Source organism: Chamaea fasciata, unplaced genomic scaffold (genome assembly GCF_029207755.1).
Source record: "Chamaea fasciata isolate MVZ Bird 193981 ecotype frontalis unplaced genomic scaffold, bChaFas1.0.hap1 SCAF_5, whole genome shotgun sequence".
In the NCBI taxonomy this organism is placed as follows: Eukaryota; Metazoa; Chordata; class Aves; order Passeriformes; family Sylviidae; genus Chamaea; species Chamaea fasciata.
The window spans coordinates 34010788-34033782 of record NW_027094090.1 but is presented as its reverse complement, the minus strand read 5'-3'; the positions used below and the strand labels follow the sequence as shown (position 1 = coordinate 34033782).

General features: G+C 38.9%; 2 protein-coding genes across 7 annotated transcripts in view; one reads left to right on the top strand and one right to left on the bottom strand.

Annotated features, from left to right (window-relative positions):
- The window catches only part of GRIP1 (glutamate receptor interacting protein 1), a 228686-nt gene extending 224036 nt beyond the window's left edge, over positions 1-4650 (top strand). For all 5 annotated transcript variants that reach the window (XM_066183200.1, XM_066183204.1, XM_066183203.1 and 2 more), the window contains 2 exons: positions 1807-1953; positions 3017-4650. In XM_066183200.1, coding sequence (XP_066039297.1) covers positions 1807-1953; positions 3017-3253 — 384 coding nt within the window. In that variant the 3' untranslated portion in view covers positions 3254-4650. The remainder of the gene's footprint in view (positions 1-1806; positions 1954-3016) is intronic.
- On the bottom strand, positions 4642-17984 carry HELB (DNA helicase B). 2 transcript variants are annotated; one of them, XM_066183206.1, is made up of 13 exons: positions 17777-17984; positions 16736-17110; positions 15505-15713; positions 13776-14636; positions 12545-12716; positions 11635-11776; positions 10547-10677; positions 9418-9502; positions 8475-8534; positions 7730-7934; positions 6967-7101; positions 6320-6757; positions 4642-5811 (listed from the first exon to the last, which is right to left on the bottom strand). In XM_066183206.1, the coding sequence occupies exons 1-13, from the start codon at positions 17967-17969 to the stop codon at positions 5722-5724; spliced, it is 3096 nt and encodes a 1031-aa protein (XP_066039303.1). In that variant the 5' UTR covers positions 17970-17984; the 3' UTR covers positions 4642-5721. The 2 variants fall into 2 exon arrangements, with proteins under 2 accessions (XP_066039303.1, XP_066039302.1); XM_066183205.1 differs by lacking the exon at positions 17777-17984 and having other exon boundaries at positions 10562-10677; positions 16736-17075.
- Positions 17985-22995: the final 5011 nt, after the last annotated feature.

Here is a 22995-nt window from a genome sequence, read left to right as displayed (position 1 = left end):
GATAGGTTTTTCAGTAGCTGAAATGTTCATTGACTCCTAAAGTTCATGCAGGGATGGAGGACATATGACAGGTTCAGAAAGAAGTCATCTTGGGAGAGGATGGGGGAAAAGAAGGCAAAAATCCTAAACAACACAGTCCCTGCAGTATGAAATGACAGATCATACCCAAGAAAGTAACTGGCAGGAAGAAAGGTTTTAGCTTAGTTAAGGAGACTTTAGGTGTGGCTTTCTGCTTTGCAGTGCTGTTCCGGGAGAGAAAAACAAGGGAAGAGGATGAGCTGAGCTAAAGGGATGAAACCCATGTGGGGGTGTTTGTGCTCCCCACAGCACAAGGCACTGATGTTTTCACAGCAGCCCAGCAATGCACCATCCACATCTACAGAGAAAATGGTGCTACTGCTGCAGCCCCTGCCCTTGTATCCACCTTCTCTCAACTGCTGCCCAGGACAGCTACCAAACTTAGTAGCGAGTGTGATTTCATTCTGGTGAAATCAGGGCTGATACACCCCTAAACCCAAGTCAAGAAAAAGGCAGAGAGCAGGAAAGAAACCCAAACCCCAAATCCTTTACTCCTGTTTTGTGACAACCCGGTCTGTTCTGGCATATATTTTCACACTAGCAATTAAGACAGGAGCTCAGCAGCTTTCTGAAAGCAGCATCAACCAGTGCTGGGCCCTGGCATCCTTCTGTGAAATAGTGACCAAGTCCTCAGCCTGCTTTGAGCAGGACGCTGAACTAGAGACTTCCCAAAGTCCCCTTCAATTCAAATGATTCCACAATTCAGAAACATCAGGAAGGAATTCAATGGCTGGTGCTCACACAATGATGCAACACACGGAACATTATTTGTACCAAGCCATTATAAAATTTTGGAACAGTGAATGTCATTTTTATCAGACAAGGTATGATAAAACCAGTGTATTTTGAATTCAAGGTGATACATGCTCCAGCACTAAAAACACGGGTTTGACTGTGCAACTGTGTCTGTCCACAATGGCACACCACTCACACAATTTACTTGAAAGGTCAGCACTCCTGATATGAGGGAGAACCAAGAAAAAATTAAAACCTAAGCATGCAACTTATGCACAAAAACGTCTATCTGTCAAATAGCTGAATTCACAAAACTATCTTTGAGGACTTGTCTTCTGAACACCTGAAAAACCTTCTCCTAACTGCTTTATTATCTTCTATTTCCTGGTTTTGAATGACTCTCTCATGGTTACGTAACTGTAAGAACACTGCCTGCAAGCTCTTTCAGAAGGTGCCTTATTTGTACTTCCCTAAAAGATTGCATTATAACTCTTATACTGAGCACTTCTGAGGACAGGCTTTACAGGGTGGACCACTGCCTGGCCAAAACCAGGTAGTCTAGAGCTTACACTGACAATGGTCTTTATTCCCTTGATTGCAAGATGCAACACCAGTTGTTTGATTGAGGCCAGGTCTTCATACTTGAAGCAAAACTAAGCCTTATCTTGTACTCAGATCCTGGCAGCTAGAGAACAGAGAAACAAAACAGAGTCAGAAAGTGACACCAGAAAAGGTGGGCTAAATACCACAAATTTCCAGCTGACAAGCAGAAGCAAAAAGGGCTGTTTATTTACAGAAGAATAAGGTAGCTTCTGAGAATATTAACATAATGTCAAAATGGGAACAACTTTAATACTGTAAGTACCAAATAGTAGGTAAGTGATCTCTCTAATGTGGAAAAAAAAAAATAATCACCAAAGCCATCCTAGAAATGTTTGTAGAAATGATGACAAAGTTTTTTTTCTTTCTCATCACATCACCTCTTCTCCACAGGTAACTTTGTACAAGGACTCTGATGGAGAAGACTTTGGGTTCAGTGTCTCAGATGGTTTATTGGAAAAAGGAGTGTATGTTAAAAACATTCGACCAGCTGGCCCTGGTGATCTGGGAGGTTTAAAACCGTATGACAGACTTTTACAGGTAATGTTTCTGGCACTGTGCAGGTTTAGCATGAAGGGACATGACATACAGATCACTTTGTGAGAAAGTTTATAATCACACTGAGGGGTATTTGGTATGTGTCTTTGGAGATGTGATTGTAGAAAACTGCAGTTTTGCAGTTTTGTTACTTGGAACAGCCCTGTAATCTACATTGCTTATTATATTTTAAATAATGAGCACCACTGTTTGTATTTCTGCTGGGAAGGGATGCGTGTAGGGGGACCAGGAAGGACAACCAACCTTAATTGCTCTGCACCACAGGCTGTGCTGTGTAGATTTCTTAGATTTCTTAGCAAGAAAAGGCAGCACTTCATGGAGCTTTGGACTTTCATGCAGTGGCACCAAAGCTGGATTTTCCTGTGCAGTCAGGTTTATAGAAACAAATCCTTTCAGAATGTTAGATATTTTAGGACTCCAAAGGAGATACACAAATTCTCACTAGGAAGCTGGAATTTCCCACAGCATTTCCAGGCAGATTTTTCTTTTTTGCTTTTCTTGATACAGACGTGAGAATTATTTCTGTGTTTAATCCAAGTGTTGACTGAGATAGTTGGAATAATGTAATACTCACTCAGCACCATATTTATCACATTGCCAAGTTGGACTATGATGAAAAAGCCAAATTATTTCTCAACTAGCCTAATAAAATACTTGATATAAATTTTTATATATTAGCTAGAACCAGAGAAGAACCTGAACTGAATTGAAATTTCAGGTGTGCTCTACTGCATTTAAATTGATGAACACCATGAAAGACAAAAATCTATGTGCTGTTGAATGTCGTTATTGAAATGAGCATTGTGAAGCTGTCAATAGCCACCACCAGTGTAAAAATATCCCCACTTCGGCTACATTCTGTTTAAAAGTGAGTAGGAAAGTTAATTGATGCTTTCAGACCAGGGTTAAATAGTCTTATACTGGGCGATTCTCTACTTGGAATAGTCAAATCAAGCTCCAGAGTCTCAAGGATAATTTTTTTTCTAGGGTGATCTCATTTTTATTTCCCATAACGGTAACAAAATTCAATCTTCTCGTCAATCAGGTAAACCACGTTCGCACCAGAGACTTTGACTGCTGTTTGGTTGTGCCCCTCATCGCAGAATCTGGCAATAAGCTGGAACTGGTCATTAGCAGAAACCCACTGGCATCTCAGAAAGGAAGCTCAGAACAACACACTTCAGGGAGCGGGGAGTGGGGTGACCCCAACGCTGCCTTCCTTCAGCAGAGCGGGCACACCAGTGTTAGCACGGAGACACGGGATCCTACAAATACCTTATAGCAGAAACCACTGGAGCGGGACACTCGGTAACAAAAGACAATTATGGTGCTAAATCCACTCAAGATTTCTCTGAGATTGAGGCTCAGATGCTGTACAGCACTGAAAAGCACAGGAGGTCAGTTGGTCTGTCTCAAGGCTTCTGTTAATCCATGGTTACTTTGGAAATAGTTTCATTCTTCATTAAGTCAAATCATTCCATTCTAAACAATCTAGGCTTAGTAACAGTAAAAAAATACATAAGGGCCTTTTTTTTCCCCAAATAAGAAACTGGGGAGATGTTTTAAACATGACTTAAATGTTCTTCTCCCTTCAGCAGCAGCAGCTGTTTGAGGGAAAAACATGGAGGTAACCTCTGCTAAGAAACGGTAGTGTCCAGGTTACGCGGTTTTTAAAAATCCTTTTATCAGGAAGGTGCTTCTGTCTGATGGACAAGGCAGAGTGGTTTACTGCACTGGGTTTTCCTGGGAAATGGCTACATCTTTGATTTTGGAAACCTTTATTCGCTGGCGAGAAGGGTGCACTCATTAGACAAAGCAGGGTTTAGATGTTATAACAAAATGCTTGCAGGAAAGCTGCAGTTTGCATTGAACATTACTCCCCACTTCAGCAAACTTTGTTAGAACCTATGTTATTCCCTATGCAATGAAATATTTAATGGTATGTCTTGCAACCTGTGGGGATTTTTAAGCAGAGACTTTTTTAGCGGGATAAAACCTCTGACGGGGAATTACTGAAAAGAGCGAAACTGAAATGAATTCAGACAAATTAGAAAGGTTTTTTAAAAAGAAAATGGGTTTTTTAAAATTATGATACAAAAGCTCTTTAATGATCCATAGACCTGTAAACTTGTACTGTCACATGAGCTTTTTAAGTCAATCCGTTTCTTGAAGGAAGAAAGGTCCTATTTACTATGCTTTGTTTTCAGCCTTCGTTATGATAAACATTACTCCCTGCAACACATTTTTAGAATTTAAAATTGTAAATACGTTTTACAAACACATCACACAAATTTTCTTCTCTCCCCTCTTCCCCCAAGCAATAAAATACTGCCAGTTGCTTTATATGCCCACCAGCAGCTGCATTGGTTTATTCTGGTATTCAAGTTGTTATTGGTAATTATTGTTATTGGTGACTATAAAGATACTGGATTTGTACATTTGTAGAGTCTCCATATCTAAGCAATCACCTTACAGAGTTGTTTCTGGTCAATTTAAACTGTTTAATGTATCCCTGTTGCTCTTTCCAATACATAAAAAAAACTCACCTGCCCTGCACACACAAGTATCCCTGATTTCTACTTCAGCACTGCCAGAAAAGGTCAGAGTGACATTTAAGGCTGAATCATGTAAAGAAAGAAAAAATCCAAACAAAAAACAAAAACTCCAAGGTTCATGAGTCACTTAAATATGTATTTTTATTTGTAACAAATAAGTATTAAACTGTAAAGTATTTTTGTACAAATTTAATACTTTAATAGCATGATATTTATCGTCTATGTTATGTTTTTTGAAATTCAAACTGTTGCAAATATTTGTATGGAAAAACTGTATAAATTGAAATAAACAGTGACTTAAAAACATTAAAAATGAGGTTGAATTTTTCGACTTTACATTTTTCCCACAGTTTTTCGTACAGTTTTAGAAAAAAAAACCGTTTTTAGATTTGTGGTATATTTTTCCTACTCTATGTGAAAAAAAAAAATGTTACAGCTAAGCAAGTTGTCCACATTGTAGCACAATGTGTCTGATGTTTGATTCAACATTCAGTTTATTAATCTCAAAACTGCAATGCACCAAGTCTCATACTACACATGAGAAAGTTGAAAGTGGAATGTTATTTGAACTCTGATTTGGAGTTTTGCTTTTCTTACCAAGATCATCATCAGCATAGAACTATTAGCTAAAGCAGCAATGGCAAGTTCTACATCATAGAAGAAGTTTTCTATGTCACTGATTGCAACTTTCTTGTTATGCCTATAAAAGATTAAAACCCATAATCCATCAAAGCCTCATGGCCACAAATCTGCCACATCAGAAAAACCTAGACCCATTTCTAAACTTTTTTTTTTTTTCTCTCAAGGAAACTACAGTTTTTGCACATCAGTAAGAGCACCTCATCAATACTGTAGCATTTGAGACAGATAAATCTTGGCATGGACAGCTAGGAGTCTTTAAATCAAAATACATCCTTGTGTATTTTTTAAGGGAACATCTGGATCCTCAAATACCTGTAAGTTCATTCTTCAGCAAAACAGAATTATGTGATTTTTGATGACCAGTACACCAATGAATCTACTAAAAATGGATCACTGAAAATTTAAGAGGCTCAGCATAAAACAAGCTGTTCTTGGCAGAACATGCAAAACCAAGAAAACCTTTGAAAGGCACCTGCATATTCAGCTTCTCTGTCCCAAAAACCTTGAACAGGTTCAGTAAAGGTTCATACCAAGACCAGTTAATAATTGTCTGTTAGCTTTTGAAAAGCTTCCTAGGAGTTTGCTGTTCCAGAGTTAGATTCTTAAGTCTGGAAGATCCAAGTGGGGATTCTTCTACTGTTGTCTGTCAAAACAAAACAAAAATGTTACCCAAGTCTGAAGTAGACCTAAAATATATTAGCTTCTTCAAAAAAGGCTCTTTCTCGCTGAGCTCAGAAAGTAGATGTAATGGAATTAAAAAAAAAAAAAAAAGCATCTGTTAGCAGGTCTGACTTTATAAAAATCAATTTCAATTATTAAATTTTATATACATCTCTCACAGCATGTGACCTAAAAACTGACATTTGTGCACAAACCATAAGCTGATACAGGCTAAGCTGGCCAACAGATCACTCTGAGAGTAAAAACATGTATAAGTTTACTACTATTGACATTAAAGGGTTTTTTTCTGTATTAGCCATATACTACTCTGCAAAGACATCTGACAAATTTGACTGCTTCCCCAGTTACTGGTCAACTCAAAAATGATTAAGTAAATAAATAAAACAATTGTAACAGTGCCCAGGTGATGTGCGGTGGTGAAAGAGAGTGCAAAAATTTGTTTTAAACTTTTTCAATAAGGAGATACTTACAGGAGGTACTTCTGTAGCATTCTCAGATGCAGGAATTTGTCTTTTACATGGACTTCGCTGCAAACTGCCCATCTGCTCTTGACTGAGAACTGATGACCTTTCCTGTATCACAAGGTCACTCTGAAGTTCAGGTGGGTCAGGAGAACCTTGAGTAACAGAAACAGACTGAGTCTCGTGCTCTTGACTTTGCCGGCACTTCACCAGGGGAGAGGACATTTGTGTGGGACAGTTGTTTGTTTCTGCAATTGCCTCTCTCAAAAACCTCTGCAGACGCGTTTTTCTGGTTATCTCCTTGTTCTTCACTGCTCTCCTGAGGTGCTGCTTCTCAGCCACGACGTAGACACGGCAGCGTCCCCTGGTCACAGCTGTGTACACGTGCTGCCAGTGCTGCCGGCCCGCATTGCCAACCACGTACACCACGGTCCTTTCCTCGGAGCCCTGAAACGTGGCAGAACACTGGGTCAAAGGCTGAGCTCCAGGAAATTGTTTTAAAAAAGACAAGGATGAGGAAGTTGGAGGCAACTGGGGACACTCTCGAGGATATATTCTATCCTGCATTCAAGGAAGTCTAGTTTTAAGAAAAGTTTCTGATTCTTTCATGAGAGAATACAGTGCATTATCTCAGCTCACAGGTGCTGTCTTTTTACCTGGAATGTGTGAATAGTTCTGGCCCAGGCATGCCTAATGTGACACAGCTTCCTCAGTGCCTTGTAGTTCACAGTGAACGTAGAGCCGTACGTGCTGCTGATGGTCAGAAGGCGCTGTTTATCAATTTCTGTATCCTAAAGGAATAGCACAACACTCAGCAGTGAGCCTGGATCAGCACCTGGAGCTACGTCTGTACTTCCCTATTCTAGCTTTCCCTGAAATTACAACAGCTGCAACATCAACCAGCTCAAAGTTTCAGAAGATGCTAAACCCAATCAATTGCTGTCTCCAGCTGTCAACCACCCTCAACAGTTTTCACTGTTCAGGGCCTACCCTAACTACTTATACTTTCACTCCTCAACTCACTGAACCCAGCAAAAACCCCATTTTTTTTGTTGCTGTTACTTTTAGGCCAGCTTGGTTTTCTGCCAGGGAAAACTTAAGCTGTAACATTACTTCAAGGCTATGTTAAACGTTATCTCTTTCAATTACAATACATTTGAGTATTTACAGAACGTATTAACACTGAATACAATCAGACCAACTGAAATACATTGTACAAAAAAGCCCAGAATTGACGTTTTTGAATTCCCTATCGTACCTTGCCTCTTTCTTGTCTTTTACATTACTCTTTAGCAGAACTAAGTACGTATTACGGACTAAACTTAAAAAGTGTAAATTGTTTTGTTTTGGGTATTCAGCAAGCACTGAATCATTTCCCACCAGGTTTTCTTTGTGCATGTTCTTGCAGCAAGGATTTACCTCTCTTATGAAAAATATATCTCCATTGCAGAGTCGTTTGCCCTCCTCATCATCCTGTTCAGTGAGTGTGATTTCTCCATTTCTGCATTCCTGGTCCTTAGGAACCTCTCTGACACCAGAGGCTGCCAAGAGATCCTTGAGATACACATTGCGCGTGCTGGCAATCTTGTCCCCGATTTGAAAGAGAAGTCGGTTCCTATGGTCTCTAGATCAGAGAAAGAAAAAGGGGAAAACGTATTTACAAAGTGTGCATCTACCATCTCTCAGTATTTTTTTCCTTCCACTCTCTGTACTTGACCCAGATTAAAAACATTAATAATACTCAGAGTAGTTAGGGTAACAAATTTATGTCTTGAACTTTTGTAAAACCACTTGGTAAAAAAACAGTAACATAGAGTAGCACAAAAATATTTCAGAATCCATTTAGAAATCATATAGTAGCAAAAAAAAAATTAACCTTGACGGTTTTTTTTCATGTTGCTTTTATATGAATTTTGAATATTCAGTAGAAACTTAAAATCTCAGAATTTACATAGGGATTTAAATGGAAAGTAGTTTACCACTGTTCAAAATGAGATTAAAGAACCACCAAATAAAGTTTATTTTATGAATGATTTATAACATAATCAGATCCAAATGAAACACTGGAAGTTTTACAATCTTATTTTACAGTGTTGGCCTGGCTATAACACTTTCAAAAACAAGATTAGATTGGTCACAGGAAAAATTCGAAACACTGGCTTACCTGGTTAAATGATTTGAATAGTGTTGGCAACAAAGTTCATTTATCAGATCACAATCTTGCCTAAATCATACGAAACAAGAACATGAACAAAATAATGATAAACAGAACATACAATAACAATGTCACATTAGCATTAATTTATAAATAGTGGAAGAAGCCCCTTTTCTCTCTGATGATCTTCCACCACGTATTAAGAACAATTACTTACTCAGAGTTTAGAAGAGAGAGCAGTAAAGGAATTGTTTTGTCTATATACCACAGAAAGTTTTTGCACTATACACCTAGTTTAGCTAGATTTGTTTTTAAGATAAAGAAGAAAAATAAAGAAAAACTAAAAGCTGGACAGATTATTTTCTGTCTGTGGATATATTAAAAACAGCAAGATTTATTTGCTTTTTAAAGACTTGGAATTTTAACTTTTAAATGCAGCTTAAGTACCTATAAAAATATTCTAGAAAAATCATACACAAAAATCACTAATAACAGTGTTGTACCTGAATGCAGACTGGAGAAAAATTTGATATCAGAGTTACTCAGCATTCACAAACCACTTATTAGCTCACTGGGAACCTGTAAATAGTTGGTGTTTTTTACTTACTGAGAAAAGGTTTTTCACAATTAGAGGTGGAGCTTTTTCCCAAGTACCCTTTTTTGCACAACATAAGGTCATAGACTGTAGTACTAGTGCCCATTATCCCTTCTATCTCTTCAGTGTTTCTGCCAAGCTATGCATACTATTCATGCTCCTGTGATTACTAACTTCCAATCTTTCTTCAAAGTGTGTTAGAGCTCTACATCCCACCCTTCTTAAGTGATAAGTATTCCAAGTATCTAGTAGTTTCATGCTACATCCACTAGTCTCTACAACTCAACACACTCAGCTATTTTTAGATTGTGTCTGCTAGCAAGGAGCTTTTCAATGTCTGCATGCACACTCCGTTACCTTCTGAAAGCAATGAATTGTGATTGTTTGGCATCCGCCAATCCTGGCCCTTTTTTAAGTAAAATCTTTATTGCAGTTTGTAAACCTGTTTTAAAAGACATAAAAGGTAAGACATGAAAATATTCAGCGTTTTAAAAAGAAAAATATAATTCAGTATGAAATTGCCTTTGCTTATTTCTTGCTTTAATGACATCTCAACTTGTTTAAAACAAAAAAAAAGAAACAACACCCCCCAAAAAATCCCACACAAGATTACATACCCCCTAAAGAAACAGAAATATACCACAAAACACCCAAGAAAACATCATGCAGTTAATCCACTACTGATTGATACGGAGTGATCAAGAGTGATACGGAGAAACAAATCCTTATTTCTGTGTTAAACAGCTGCATGGAGCAATTTCATGCAAAATAAGGTTATGATACAGAACACTGAAGAGGTAAAGATCAAATATTTTCAAGCCAAATACCTGTACACTTGTATTTCACAGAAGAAATCTACTTTTAGTATTCTGTTTGCTGAGTATTTTGCTAGAGTAAGATAAGGTGATAATGTTTGTACTACTTTTTTTCCGCATTCCCCTTGAAGCTTTTTGATGCATATAAAAGAGAGGCCACTCAATCCACTTATACCCAATAAATGTCAAAAAACCTCTGTAAACAATGGCTGTAGCCCTGACCCCAAAACATTTTAAAAGAGATACTGGCATCCCTTCTTAGAATTTTCCTAACTCAGCTCTACAGCTGGGAGCACATTCCTGTCCAGCACACCATATTGTTACAGTGGCTTTTTACTCAAATGATTCACCTCTGAATCAATTATGAACATCTCTTAAGGTTTGAAAGCTGCAGCTACAATATAAAAAGACAACCCCATTCAATTACATTGGTAGAAGCTGTCTCCCATTTCAAAGTCTAACTGGTGAGCTGGAGCTCTACAGCCCATTCTTTGCACTTACAGGTCTTGCTGTGTGCATATACAGAGGCAATAGACAAATACCGAATGTAGCATTTAAATTCGTACCACAAACAAAGCCAGACTGAAACCTTCCCAAATTTTTGTTCCAGACAATAGTCTATGCTTTACCAAAGGGAAAATCAAGATCACAGACTGACTGCACACACATACTCTCACAATTCCCACCAGCAGGCAAAGCAATAAAAATAAACTTCTTCTCTGGGATTGGCATTGTCATTTCCTCATTCCAAGCAGAAACTTCCAGCACCTCATCAAATTCAGGAAGCTGCCGGTGAGAGATTCTGGACCAGGGCATTGGAGGGAAAACGAAAAGTTACTTTCAATTAAAAAATTCCAGCACATCATCATCTGCATCAGCCTGAGGTTCACTACCTAGAAATTTTTTGTCATCTACACTACATGCCTTGAAAACACTTCCCTGTGAGCATAATTTAATTTCATATTGAAAAAATTGGTAGTTTATTCTCTAAACCCTCCATCACTGCAGCAGATACTTAGTATTACCCATACAGTTCCTCCCATGGGAGCAAAATGGAGTAAAACAGAAGCGTTTAAAAAATAAGTAAGAATGTTTGTAGAGCACTTAGTTGTACTGAACATCTTGCAAATGTACAGAATATTCTCAAATTTAATTAACATCAAAACCTAGATTTTGTTCTTAGAGGTTTAAAAAAGAAGTCAAGCACTGATAGGAAACAGGATTATTTCCAAAACAGAAGTAATGCAAATGCTGGAAACATTTATACTCTTTAGATATTGATACAGAAAAAAAATAGAAAGAAACAGTGATGTAATGGCCCTTGACATCTAAACTCTCCAGCCAATTCAGTCTGTTTTAGTTGTCACACTTATCAGCAATGTCTTTAAAACTTCCTTTTAAGAGGAACAACTGTAAACCATTTTAGAAGGCATGAAGTCAGTTGTGCATTTACAACTCATTTGAAAACGACATAGAGTATCGGACAGGGTAATAGTGAAATACATCCCATAAAATTCAAGAGCATTCCAGCACACCATTTTTTTTTCCCAATATATATTTCTGAAAAAAAAATATTATAGAGTGCTGTTGCTGTTGTTTTGGGGGGTTGTTTGATTTTAAAACCAATTTTATGGATTTGGACTAAAATAAACTAACAGAAGCAGTACTACAGAGTCAAATCTGGATGCACTGCTATTTGCAGGTAAAAGGCCAGGCAAGAATATCAAGAATACGTGACACTCACATCAGGATATCCTACCTTGATGCATTATCTACAATTAGCTGTGATTCAGCTCTGTGGTTAGTTCGCAGTTCCACAGAAAAGCCTCTTGATTTTAGACCCTCAAAGATATCAGCTAACATGTTCCCTGGGTCTATGCTTGGTAGCTGTCTAGTATCACCTAAACAGAATGCACATTAGTTTTTGTGAGAAGGAATAACGTAACAGCTGTTGAAAACTGTCTTAAAAAAACGAACACTGGAATAAATAAATACTCAAGCCTCTATATAGCAACATCCATCCTTAATACAATTCACATGAAATAAAACTTTCAAGAATCTAAGAAACCTCGGGAATAAGATTGTAGTGTAGTTTAGGTTTTTTAATAGTCCTCACTCAGTAATGCTTTACTAGCAAATGCAAATCCCTCTGCTTGATGAGCACTGACAGTGATCACATCTTATTCAAACACACTTTTGAAAGCTACATATTTAAAAACAAACGCCATAAATGGCATGTCAAAAAGGAAACCTCTAAAAAAGCATACAAATTTGACTTTACATTTGCTTTACTTTTTAAATTAAAACAAGATGATCCTAGCATTAAGAATGGCATGAAAACTCCCTTCTAAAATACTATTCGTATGCTAGCAATAACTCCTTCACATTTAAGGAAATCAGAAAAGTTTTCCAGTTGCAAGATGTAATAACCTACCACATGGAAGCCACAATAAGACAAAACACTGCTAAACAGACAATGGAGATGCTTTCATACTGACATTTGGAAGATTGTCTAACTCATCTGACCTTAAGAAATAGCAGAAGTATCCAAGTACAGAACAATGTAACATTCTGGGGTTTTTAAGAGACTGGGTGGGAGCTCTAACACTTACACTGTATGTTGTGCATTATTAAACATTGTTTAATGCTAAATTTGCTGTTTCACTTACCTAGAATAATAAGTTTAGCAAGCTGAGCATGCTCACACAGGAGCTTTAAAACTAAACTAAGAATGTGTACAGACACTAAACTTCCTTCATCCACAATAAGAACCGTAACTCCAGAAAACTTCCACGGCTGTTCTTGCTCACTCCGCCTCCACGATTTAAAACTATAGATAATCTAGAAGCAAATAAAAATAAAGCAAGCTCTGACACCAATCAACTGTAAACTCTGTTACAAAAGTAGACAGTGTGGTATCATCTAATGTATGTAGAGCTTCATCTAATGCATGTAGAGCTGCTATCCAAAATTCTGAACTTACAGCTGTAAAGACCCAGAAGACTCAACCATTCAGTCTTATTTTCCTCCTCAGTGAATACATTTCTAGCTGAGATTAGCCACACTGACTTACATAAAAGCACAGTCTTTTTTTTCCTGCAGGAACTGTTAAAGACACAAGGTCAGCCATTAGGTTGCTTAATAACAGAACACCTCCTACTACAACTTGCTGTATACCCAAATACCCAAAATTGCATGCAATTGCAATAACTATCCAGTCCCCAAAGATAAAAAAAGCCAACAGTACTTTTTATGTTATTATAATTCCTGTTTATATAGGTTATTCCACAACTCCAGTGTCTTCCTGGCACCTTTTGCTACCTAGAACAATAGAGACTTGGCCTATGTTTATTAAAAAGTAGTTTGCTTTCTAATTTTTTCTAAAAAAAAAAAAAAATCCACAAAACCTAACATTAATTAAGAAAACACTGTGCAAATGAAATTTCTCTCATTACTCAACCCCAGGCTACTGATCTTTTCGTGTATGTGCTGCTATGATTGCTAGGCAACAGGATCCTAGAAAACAGCTCTACCATCTAGAAATTATTTTTGTCTTCATTAAAATAAAATGCAAAACTGAGAAGCTGAAAAAGCCACATGCCCTAGAGAAGTACAAGTTTCAGATGTATATAAATAGTAAAGAAACCAAAGTTAGCAAATAATGTATTTCACATGACTGATTTATGATTCCCCAAAACATAATGCTGACTTTCAGATGCTGATAAACTGTACTGAAGCATTAACAATAACAGGCTACACATTTCTTGAGGAAAGTTCAATGAAAAGCTTTTTTTTTTCCAAAACAAGAATGGGCAGTGCCAAAAGGTGTTTCAGAACCTAAAAAAAAAAAAAAAACCCCAAAAAAACCAAACCTGAAACAAAACCCAAAACAAACTTTACCTGATGCAGCGTATATGCAGGAAGCTGCGTTTTTTCTCTCAAAAGACTTGTTGCCCTCCCTGTAGGTGCACTGAACAGTACATTCAAAATTTTTTTTGCACACATATTCTCTGATTCCCAGTGGTGATCAAACATATTCCATTCCTCAGATGCATCCAAATCTTCTTCAAAGTCCTTAGAAGCAGCTTCCACTTCTTTTTCCATCTGCTTCAAATAACGAAAAAGGCAGCTAACTATTGTACTCTTCCCACAGCCTCCTTTTCCACTTATGATCGTGACAGCATTAGAACAAATTTTTTTTACAGCAATCACCTGATCTTTATCTACCTCTGCTTTACTTTGGATACCAGACATAGAGCCCACCTTTCCAGGAAAGTGATTTTCACCATTATGATTGTCTAGATTATTTTCCTCCATTTCATGTGCCTGGGTAATATCCATTTGGTTATCTACTGTTTCTCTTGGTGCCTCAGGAACACTAAGTATCTTTTTCACATCCACATCCAGTTTCCATGTGTGGTTTGACAGAAGGTCACCTACATACATTGCAATATCTTTTTCAGATTTGTAAAGATGAGGCAGAAACACCAGCTTTTTCTCCCTAATCACTACATTCTGATCTTTCAAAAATTCAAGAGCTTGCCAAACATGCTCAATGGACATGTGTTTGGATACAAAATGAGCTAATTCATCTTGATCTTCATATGTGTGTCCCATTTGTCTACAGCATGTCTTGAGCTGATCATACAAAATTAACGCGTTCTTCTGCAAATCAGGAATCTTCAAGAGGAGATGTTCACACTGACAGAAGGCGGCCCACGTTGCCTCACAGTAAGGAAGCTTCAACTCCTTGTACATAATCTTCTCCCCAAAAAGAGTAAAAGCAAACACAGATTTATTTCAGAAGATATTAGCCACTTGGTGAATAACATTCCTCCTAGTAAACACAAATTGCAATTCAGAGGGTGGAAGTTTGCAAAAATGTACATATTTCTCATAATGTATGAAGTTATGCATTTCAAGCTACCTGAAAGCAAAATACTTAAAAGTAAGCTGGAATGATAATTCCTCTTAGTCACCCTTCTGTATGAAACAGAAACCATAAAAATAAGAAACCTGACAGAGAAATTGGGTATTAGGGAGAACTTGTGCACACCACATAACACATTTTCATGTAAAAGTACACAAACTGTAGAAACAGAGCACAGGAAAGTCATTAGCCAGAGTACTGTACCCAATTCTGAGTATGTTACTTTGAGAAATACACCCCACTACAAAAAAACAAACTACTGGACCAGATGAGCTCTTACAGAGAAACTTATCAAGCCTACTATGAGAGCATAGATATTGTTATACATATTAGAAACAGAAAGTCTCATTTACCAGTATAAAATTGAAAAGAACAGTTGAAGATTTTAAATCAGCTGTCTAACTTTTGGCCCAATTACCTCAAGCATTTAATTTTCCGTCCCTTGTAGAAAATACTAAACAAATGGTTGTAACAAAACCACTTTCAAAAATCTTCTGACATTAATTTATTCTAGACCAACTGGAAAAACAAAACCCTTTGCAGAAACTGAGTCCAGTATATCATCCACTTCCAAATGAACTATGCTTAGCCCCTACAAATGCCCATTTAATCAAGTGAACCCCACTGAAAGAGCACTGTAGTCTAATGCACCTCAAATGCAGCAAACACCATATTTTTACCATACGTAACATTACTTACCCTGCTGAATCCAAGTTTCCACGGCTCATCCTTTAGCATCTCATCCAATTTTGTTAGCATTTGATCAGCTACCTCCTCACCATCCACATCAGCCTTTCTTTGCCAACATGTCTTATCCAACAGAGAGCAGAAGTGGCGCGGCAGAAGAACCGGCAAGAACTCCAGTATCCCCGGAAAAGCCAGAGCTGCCAATACTACCTTTCCTGCAACTGCACGCATTATAAACACAGGAAGTTTTATGTGATACACAAAGATTGTTGCAAAGCAATTTATACTGACTCTGGCTTCATCCTTCTGCCTCCCCTATACCCAAGACATTACAAATTTCTCTCATTTTCTTACTTTTTGTAATCCTTTTCAAGATTTTTAAACTCTGTTTTCCCTGAACTGCCTTAGGAAAAAAACTGTTTGGATTTCATCCAGCAGGGATACAGTCAGTAAGTCCTCTCAGAGACTGCATCACAGTGGGGACAAGGGAGATGTCTCCTTCAAAAGCACACTCCTGATCCAATCTCTAACACTCAGGTAGTCACACTCATGTAACCCCACCAACATTGCCCACAACAGCATCCTCAGAAGTCTGAACTATCTCCATGTGGAGACACTCCAGTGCTTCCACAGTCTGCTCCTAGCCATACCAATCTGCTGACAGGCAGGATTCAAACACACCTAGATGGTCTATTTAGTGCAGGACTACGCTGAACTCCTTCACTGATCCCTGCACTACAGAGAAGCACCTATACTACTTTTGAACAAGTGCCAGCCCTAAAAAGCCATCACCACCATGCTTAAGTAGTGCTCACCCCATTTTTCAACAAGCCTTGGTACAGCTGGATAAACTACAGGAAGCACCAGTGTCTTTGCATCATGGAATCACAGAAGCATAAAACGGTTTGAGTCGGAAGTGACCTTAAAGATCAACTAGTTCCAAACCCCTGCCACTGGGTGGGACACCTTCCACTAGACCAAGCTGCTCAGAGCCCCATCCAACCTGGCCTTAAGCACTTCCAGGGATGGAGTGTCCCTAGCACAGACAATTCTACTTAGCCTAAAGAAAATTCAGCAAAGTCCTTCTGTATGCCTGTCTTCATTGGTCAGTTGTCCTGTCGTCCCAAAATATTTTAAAATAAAAGAATCATTTGAACATTTCAGATGAATACAAGCTAGTCTGAATGCAGTATGAGAGACAGAAGTCCTTAGCTCAAAAACAATTAAGATAGGATATACCTACATGATTCTGAAACATAATAGAAGATGTCGAAATTCTTGGTATCTCTTTGGATCTCCCTTGGTTGCAGCTGTGAAACTTGGAACTGTTTTAGTTTTTCTTCAAGACTGCTAAAACTCAGCACAGACTCCATAGGAAGCCAATCAAAAAAGTCTTTTCTCCAACCTTCAGGAACATCACATTGCTTAAGAAAGAGTGAAAATACTTGTCGGTTGTTTTCTTCTACATCAGTCTGCAGAAAATACGATGGATAGCCTTGCACAAAGTACTTCGACCCCATTTTTTTAGCTTTAACATTAACTTTCCACCAAGGGTCAACTAATGGAAAACGTCCAACTACTTCATACTCCTTTTTGGTGCCATATTCCTGAATAATAACTGAATCATTAAAAAGAAAAACAAATCCAGTGTTAATTGACAGTCATAAGAATTAAAAGTTTGTGTTGATTAAAAGAGTTTTGTTGGTTCAATGCTTTTTTTTATCTTTTCTGCAAGTTGCAGTAGTAAAAGTAAAGCAGGGGTTTCATAAGCTCCTGATGTCAGTCTCTCCACTAGTATTTAAAAACAAAAGTGAAACCAAACTCAGAAACAAGCACTGAAACTCCTTCTCTAAGCATGAGGAATAAATCTTGCCTATGAATTTATTAAGCTAATTAAATACACACGGTTTAATATTATGATTTACTATTTATTCCAACTCAAGTTTACAAATGAATTTTGAACAGTTTTATCACACGGTTTTATTACTTCGGTTCCCTGTCCCTCCGCTTATGACCAATTCAACCAGCGGGGAAGGGCCGACCTTTCCCACATGGAAAGCGCCGCGCACGGGCGGCCGGGCGGGAGGCCGGGCCGGGGCCGAGCGCCGCCTCCGCTGCCGCCATTCCCGCAGCCGCCATTCCCGCAGCCGCCATTCCCGCAGCCCGGTCCCCCCGCTCGCCTCTCCGGCGCCCTGCGCGGAGCCCCGAGCTCCGAGCCCCGTGCGGGGAGGGCCCCGCAGCCCGCCCGCCCCGCCCCGGCCCGGCCCGGCCCGCCGCCCCTCACCGGAGCGGCGCGGCGGCAGCGCGACCGACAGCTCCTGCCCGGCGCCCTCCTGGAACGCGTCCTCCACGAAGAGCAGCTCCTCCTCGAAGTCGTCGTCGCTCTCCTCCTCGTCGCTCGCCGCCTCCCTGGGCAGCGGCCGCAGGAGCCCCCAGAGCTCCAGGAGCGCGCCCCGCCGCCCGCCGGACTCCGCCATGCCGCCCCCGCCGCAATCTCCCCGCCCTCGCGGAAAGGCGGGACGGCGGGCCCGGGGTGCCTGCCGCGAGCGGCGCGGGAGGGTCGGGGTGGCCGGGAGCGAAGAGTCTTTTTTTTTTAATACTTCGGGACGTACTTCTCTGTTTTTACACGGCCCCTATCACAAAACCATCAGATCGTAACATCACACTTCCTGTATATGTGATTATGTTCCACCCAGCTGCCCCCCAGAGCAGTTTAGTGTTTCGTGTAAATGGCAAACTGTTCTCCGGAAGGCCCTCATTGAAAATCACCTTTCCTTCCCTACACTTTAACCCGGGCAGTTGCTGCTTAGTCTTCACTTTTGCTCAACACCAGATCCTTGCCTTTTCTGAAACTTTGACAGTTCATTTATGAAATACCAAACTTGTCATACTCAGTACTGATCTCTCACTGAAGTCCCCCAGAAATCCTGCTATTCACTCACGAAACCAAGTATTTCTACAACCTGTTTTAAACTGATTTTCACTGGTTACTAGTTAGCAGGTTAATATTTGCTGTGTTGTTACGTAGCTGTTTTTTCTGCAAAATTTCACAATTGTGTTTTTGCATGTTCACGCCACTAGCAAGCATATGTTTCCATTAATGAATTAAGTTTTGTAAGGTTTCTTTCTTTAAAAAAAAATAATTTTGCTGTCTCCTGTGTTTTCATTTGCCCTGTCTTTATTTTTTAAACTATTTTCTTTCAGTTTCTTTTTTGTTTTGCTTTATCCTGTCACGCAGTACACTGGAGGCCAGTGTGGCTTCAGAGTGCAAGCAGATTAAAGGAGACGTAAAAGCAGCAGGTGCTGGTGCAAGGCTAGTGGATTCTTCTGACTGAGATTAAATAACTGGGTGGTTTTGCACCCCAAAAGACGGAAGTGCAACACAGAAATGCCTCCAATACTTCACTAAATAGAATGCAGCAAATAATTTGCCCAGCTTCTGAGACGCTGTCAAGCAGCACAGACGTACCCTTCAGAACAGTAGCACAGATTGTTTGTATGTGTGCTTAGAACAAGTGATGTATAATAAAATAGGTCAACATACAACAATTACTTTTGGTCTAACCTGAAAGAAACACAATTCTTTTCCACATTGGTTCATGACTCCTTTCCATGCGTGATCCAGGAGGCCTTCCACCTGCAGGACTACCCTACAAAGAATGTCCCTCTCTTTGCCACCTTCTTCCTTACAAAACTGAAGGGCCTTCAGCTCTCTCACACGGAAGCATGGGACTCTCCCTCTGTCCTGGCACAGTTCTCTGCCATTTCTCCATTTCTGGGAATACCTACATTACTGGGTCAAAGTAGTTCCTATAACACAACAGAGAAGTGTAAATACTGCAGTTACTGTTTTAAAACCCAGCTGCAAGTCTCAGGCGCACATAAGAATATGGAAATAGTTGTTTTCAGTTCCTATGTGCTAAATATTGGCATCCTTTCTCCAGCTTAATTCACAGATAATGAAGTAACTGCTTTACATGGCAGGCTGAAAACCCATGGCTTATAAAAGGGAGACATGAGAGGGGATGGAAACATTGATGTTAATTTAAAAAATTTAAAGCATTAGCTTACTGAAGTGTTTAATGGTGTTAGGCAGTCATACATTTGATTCAGTGCTTTAAGATACTTTTTTCTTATGAAACATCATTTCACATTTAACTATGTATTTGTCTAAGTGAAACTGGATATCTGACTGCCCCAGTCTATTCTGAAAACGCAAATTTAATGCTGTATTCAGCAAGGCTGACTGGAATTTCCTTGTCTCTCTACAATCCATACTACACATGCTGAATTTCTGTATGATGCTAACATTTCCATTTCTCCTTATCATCCAGTAGGATGCATCCTGACTATGAATGGCTTTTTGTGTGCCCAGCTTTATTGGATAAGGCTTGATTTTCAAAAATGTGACTATTTGCCACTCATGTGAAGTCAGATTGATTTTCTAGAGATAAGTGAGGATTAGATGGTTTTTTTGAATATTTGAGACTGAATGTTTTGCTCCTTTCAGGAAAGGGAATGAAATATTGTGATTTCAGTGAGGATCAATTGGTCAAGCTTCAGTCCTTTTGCCTGCACTTCATGTCATCCCATCCACTTTTATAATTTTCACTTAATTTCAGAATTTTCTCTTTTTTTTTTAATATTTCATTTCTTCAATTTCTTCTCCTGTCTCTTTGTTAACTTTCTTCCCTGATTTCAGGATTTCAGTGTGAAGAATTTTGCCAGTTTTTGGTCTTTTTCACTGCATCTCATTTTATCTCAGTACATTTTGTTGTAGTCACTCCATTTCCAGTTTTTTTTTTTTTTTAATTTCAGTTTATTTTATCATTTCTCCTTTCTAGAATATTTGTTACACTTTTCCATCTGATTTCAAGATTTCATTTCCTTTCCTGTCACAGAGGTTTCAAATCATACTTTGAAAAATACTTTGAAATCTTAGATGGCCTTTGGGGACTAGCTTATTCTCCATCATGTCTCACTTCAAATATCACCCTAAAATCCAAAAATGTACAGTAAACAGAAACATGTTTTGATACCCTTTGATTTTACCTTCCAATGCACCACAATATCACTGTCATGATAATTCATGATTCTTAAAGTATAATCTGTCATGACACTGAAGAAGTTAGTGTTACTCTTATCTGTGGAGAAGACATCTCTTTATATATTTGAACCCAATATTGGTGCATTCAATGAAAAAAATGCAAACCCCTCAAAAGCAAAGTCATGATGGACAGGGAGAGATAATTTGCTGTCTCTTACTGCTTTGTGTCTTGTCCTACAGTAGCAAGTTTTCATTTAACAAGAAGTATGCCCATATAAATCTCTCTCTTCTAAATAGGTGTGTGAAATCCTACTCTGAAAACAATTTTCAGAACATTCTGACAGATACCATTTATACACTGAAATGTTATATTTATGCCAGCCTTCAGATTCAAGTAAGACTTGCTACAGTTTTTAGCATTTCCCCACACCAGACACCCTCTTTCACAGGACGACTAGCACTTAATCTTCGAGTCTACTAGGACTGGGAGTAGGGGGTTTCCCTAGTCTCCAATTTGCCTGCATTTTCACTGCTTCCTGATCTAAGCTGGGATTCAAGACATTCCTGTCTGCCAAGTCCAACAGTAAGTCTGAGTTTTCCATCTGGGAGCATCAACTGGAAGTCCTCAGAGGATGAAAATAGGTGATGTATCTAGCACAGCAGGAGGCAGAAGTAGCAGAGAAAGAGTTAAACTGTCATTCCTCTTTTGATGGAAAGGTTTCAGTTTTACCCTGTGGTCTTTCAGGGTGTCTGCCATGTAGCAATCCTGTCCACAGAAATAGTTTTCAGGAAGTGAAATTATGGACAACAGCAATGCAGCCTAACTGCTTTCTGAGATGTTACATTGAAATGCTGGACCCAAACAGCAGTGAGCTTTCCTTGCTGCTAGCCATGAGCCTCCTGGAATACAAGGTCTACAAGTGGTCAGCTACCACCAGCATGACTTAATAGTGGAGCGTGGGAATTTTTGAGATCTAGGGATCCCATAAACAGGTGTCAACATATGGAAGCTTTCAGAGGGTGGTGGCTAGTGAAAAGGAGCTGTAAAATGACTGCAGATTAATTAGCACTTTTACTTACCAGAGTTTCTCGTGTGAAATCTCTTCACAGCTGGGTGACATTTCTGTAGATGAGGCAAAAAGTGGTAATTCCACTGGCATTGCTTTTTCCCTAGACAGTAAATTTCAGAAAATGTCAAACATGCTGTGAATGAGATATATATGTCTTACAGTCTTCATTACGAATCAAACTGGTATAACTTGAGACATGTAAACATTTTTTTTTAAGTGAGAGTTATTATAAGAGCATCATACTGCAGCATGCTTAATCATAGTCTAGAAGAGGGGCTTTCTGAAAACTTGATAGGTGTAAGATAGAGCCCCCTGGTGAGGACAGATACAGTGATTTAACTTGGAACTCTGCCAATGTAAACCAGCATATTAGCAATAATGTTGAACTCTGTTCAGAAAACTTGCTTGGCATTGTCAGGACTTTAGGGGTCAAGGCAGATTCTTTGCATTTAATTCAAAGTTCTGACACAGGACTGCTCCTTATTAAAAGCTTTTCATTTTCCTTTCTTCCCAAGCCCACGAAATGTTTGCAGCATCTGGCATGTATTTTCCCTTACAGAATGGTGACCTCATGGTGGTGTGGGATCAAGGTCACTTTAACTTAACCATACTGTTGAAGAGCATTTTAAAAAAATGATTTACAAGTTATTGCTTTCTGTGTCTGAGGGAGGAAAATGCAAATCCAAGGGGGAAAAAAAATCTGGATAAAATGGCTGCTGTTACAGACAAAAAAAAACCAAACAAACAAAACCAAACAAAAAAAAAACCACCCAAATTACTGTTTTTATAATTAGATGTATGCTTACAAAGATTTCTGCTTGAATATATTACATTCACTCACCAGGCTTCATGTCATACTTGTGGGTTTGTATATCCCAGGAGAGAAATCCTGTACTGTTATCTGGTTTGCCAGGAGCACATAAAACCTTCCTTAACAGTGTTTCGTAGTGGGTAATACTTAGAGGTACTCTTTCTAAAACAGTCTGTATCTTGGTGCCTTGTAGAACAAATCTATGTTTATCCCAATGTGTTTCATTAATGTAAAGGCTATGGAAAACAGAAACAACAACAACCTAAACAAAACAAAACCAAAAACAACAAAATCCCAAACCCCCAGAAAATGAAAGACTGCCTTCTTAAGAAATGCCTGAAATTCTCCAGTTCTACTTGTAAATGAAAGTATGGGTAACTTTAATGACCATGTGATAATATTTTGGTTCACTTGTCCCTAGCTGCCCTCCCTCAGCCCCTTCCCCAGCATCCTTTCATAATTAATGGTTTGGAGGAGAAATGAACTGCATAAGCCTGCATTTCTGCAAAAGAATCCAAGATTTGTTCTTTATGTTTATAATTTACAGAGCTATGTTGTTCTGTATTGGTGTAATC

Coding starts and splice junctions, on each gene's coding strand:
- HELB (XM_066183206.1), bottom strand. CDS start 17,969: ATGGCGGAGTCCGGCGGGCGGCGGGGCGCGCTCCTGGAGCTCTGGGGG. Junction 15,714..16,735: donor CTATTATGTTTCAGAATCAT/GTAGGTATATCC, acceptor TAATGCGTGCAG/TTGCAGGAAAGGTAGTATTG. Junction 7,102..7,729: donor ATATATTTTTCATAAGAGAG/GTAAATCCTTGC, acceptor CTATTCCTTTAG/GATACAGAAATTGATAAACA.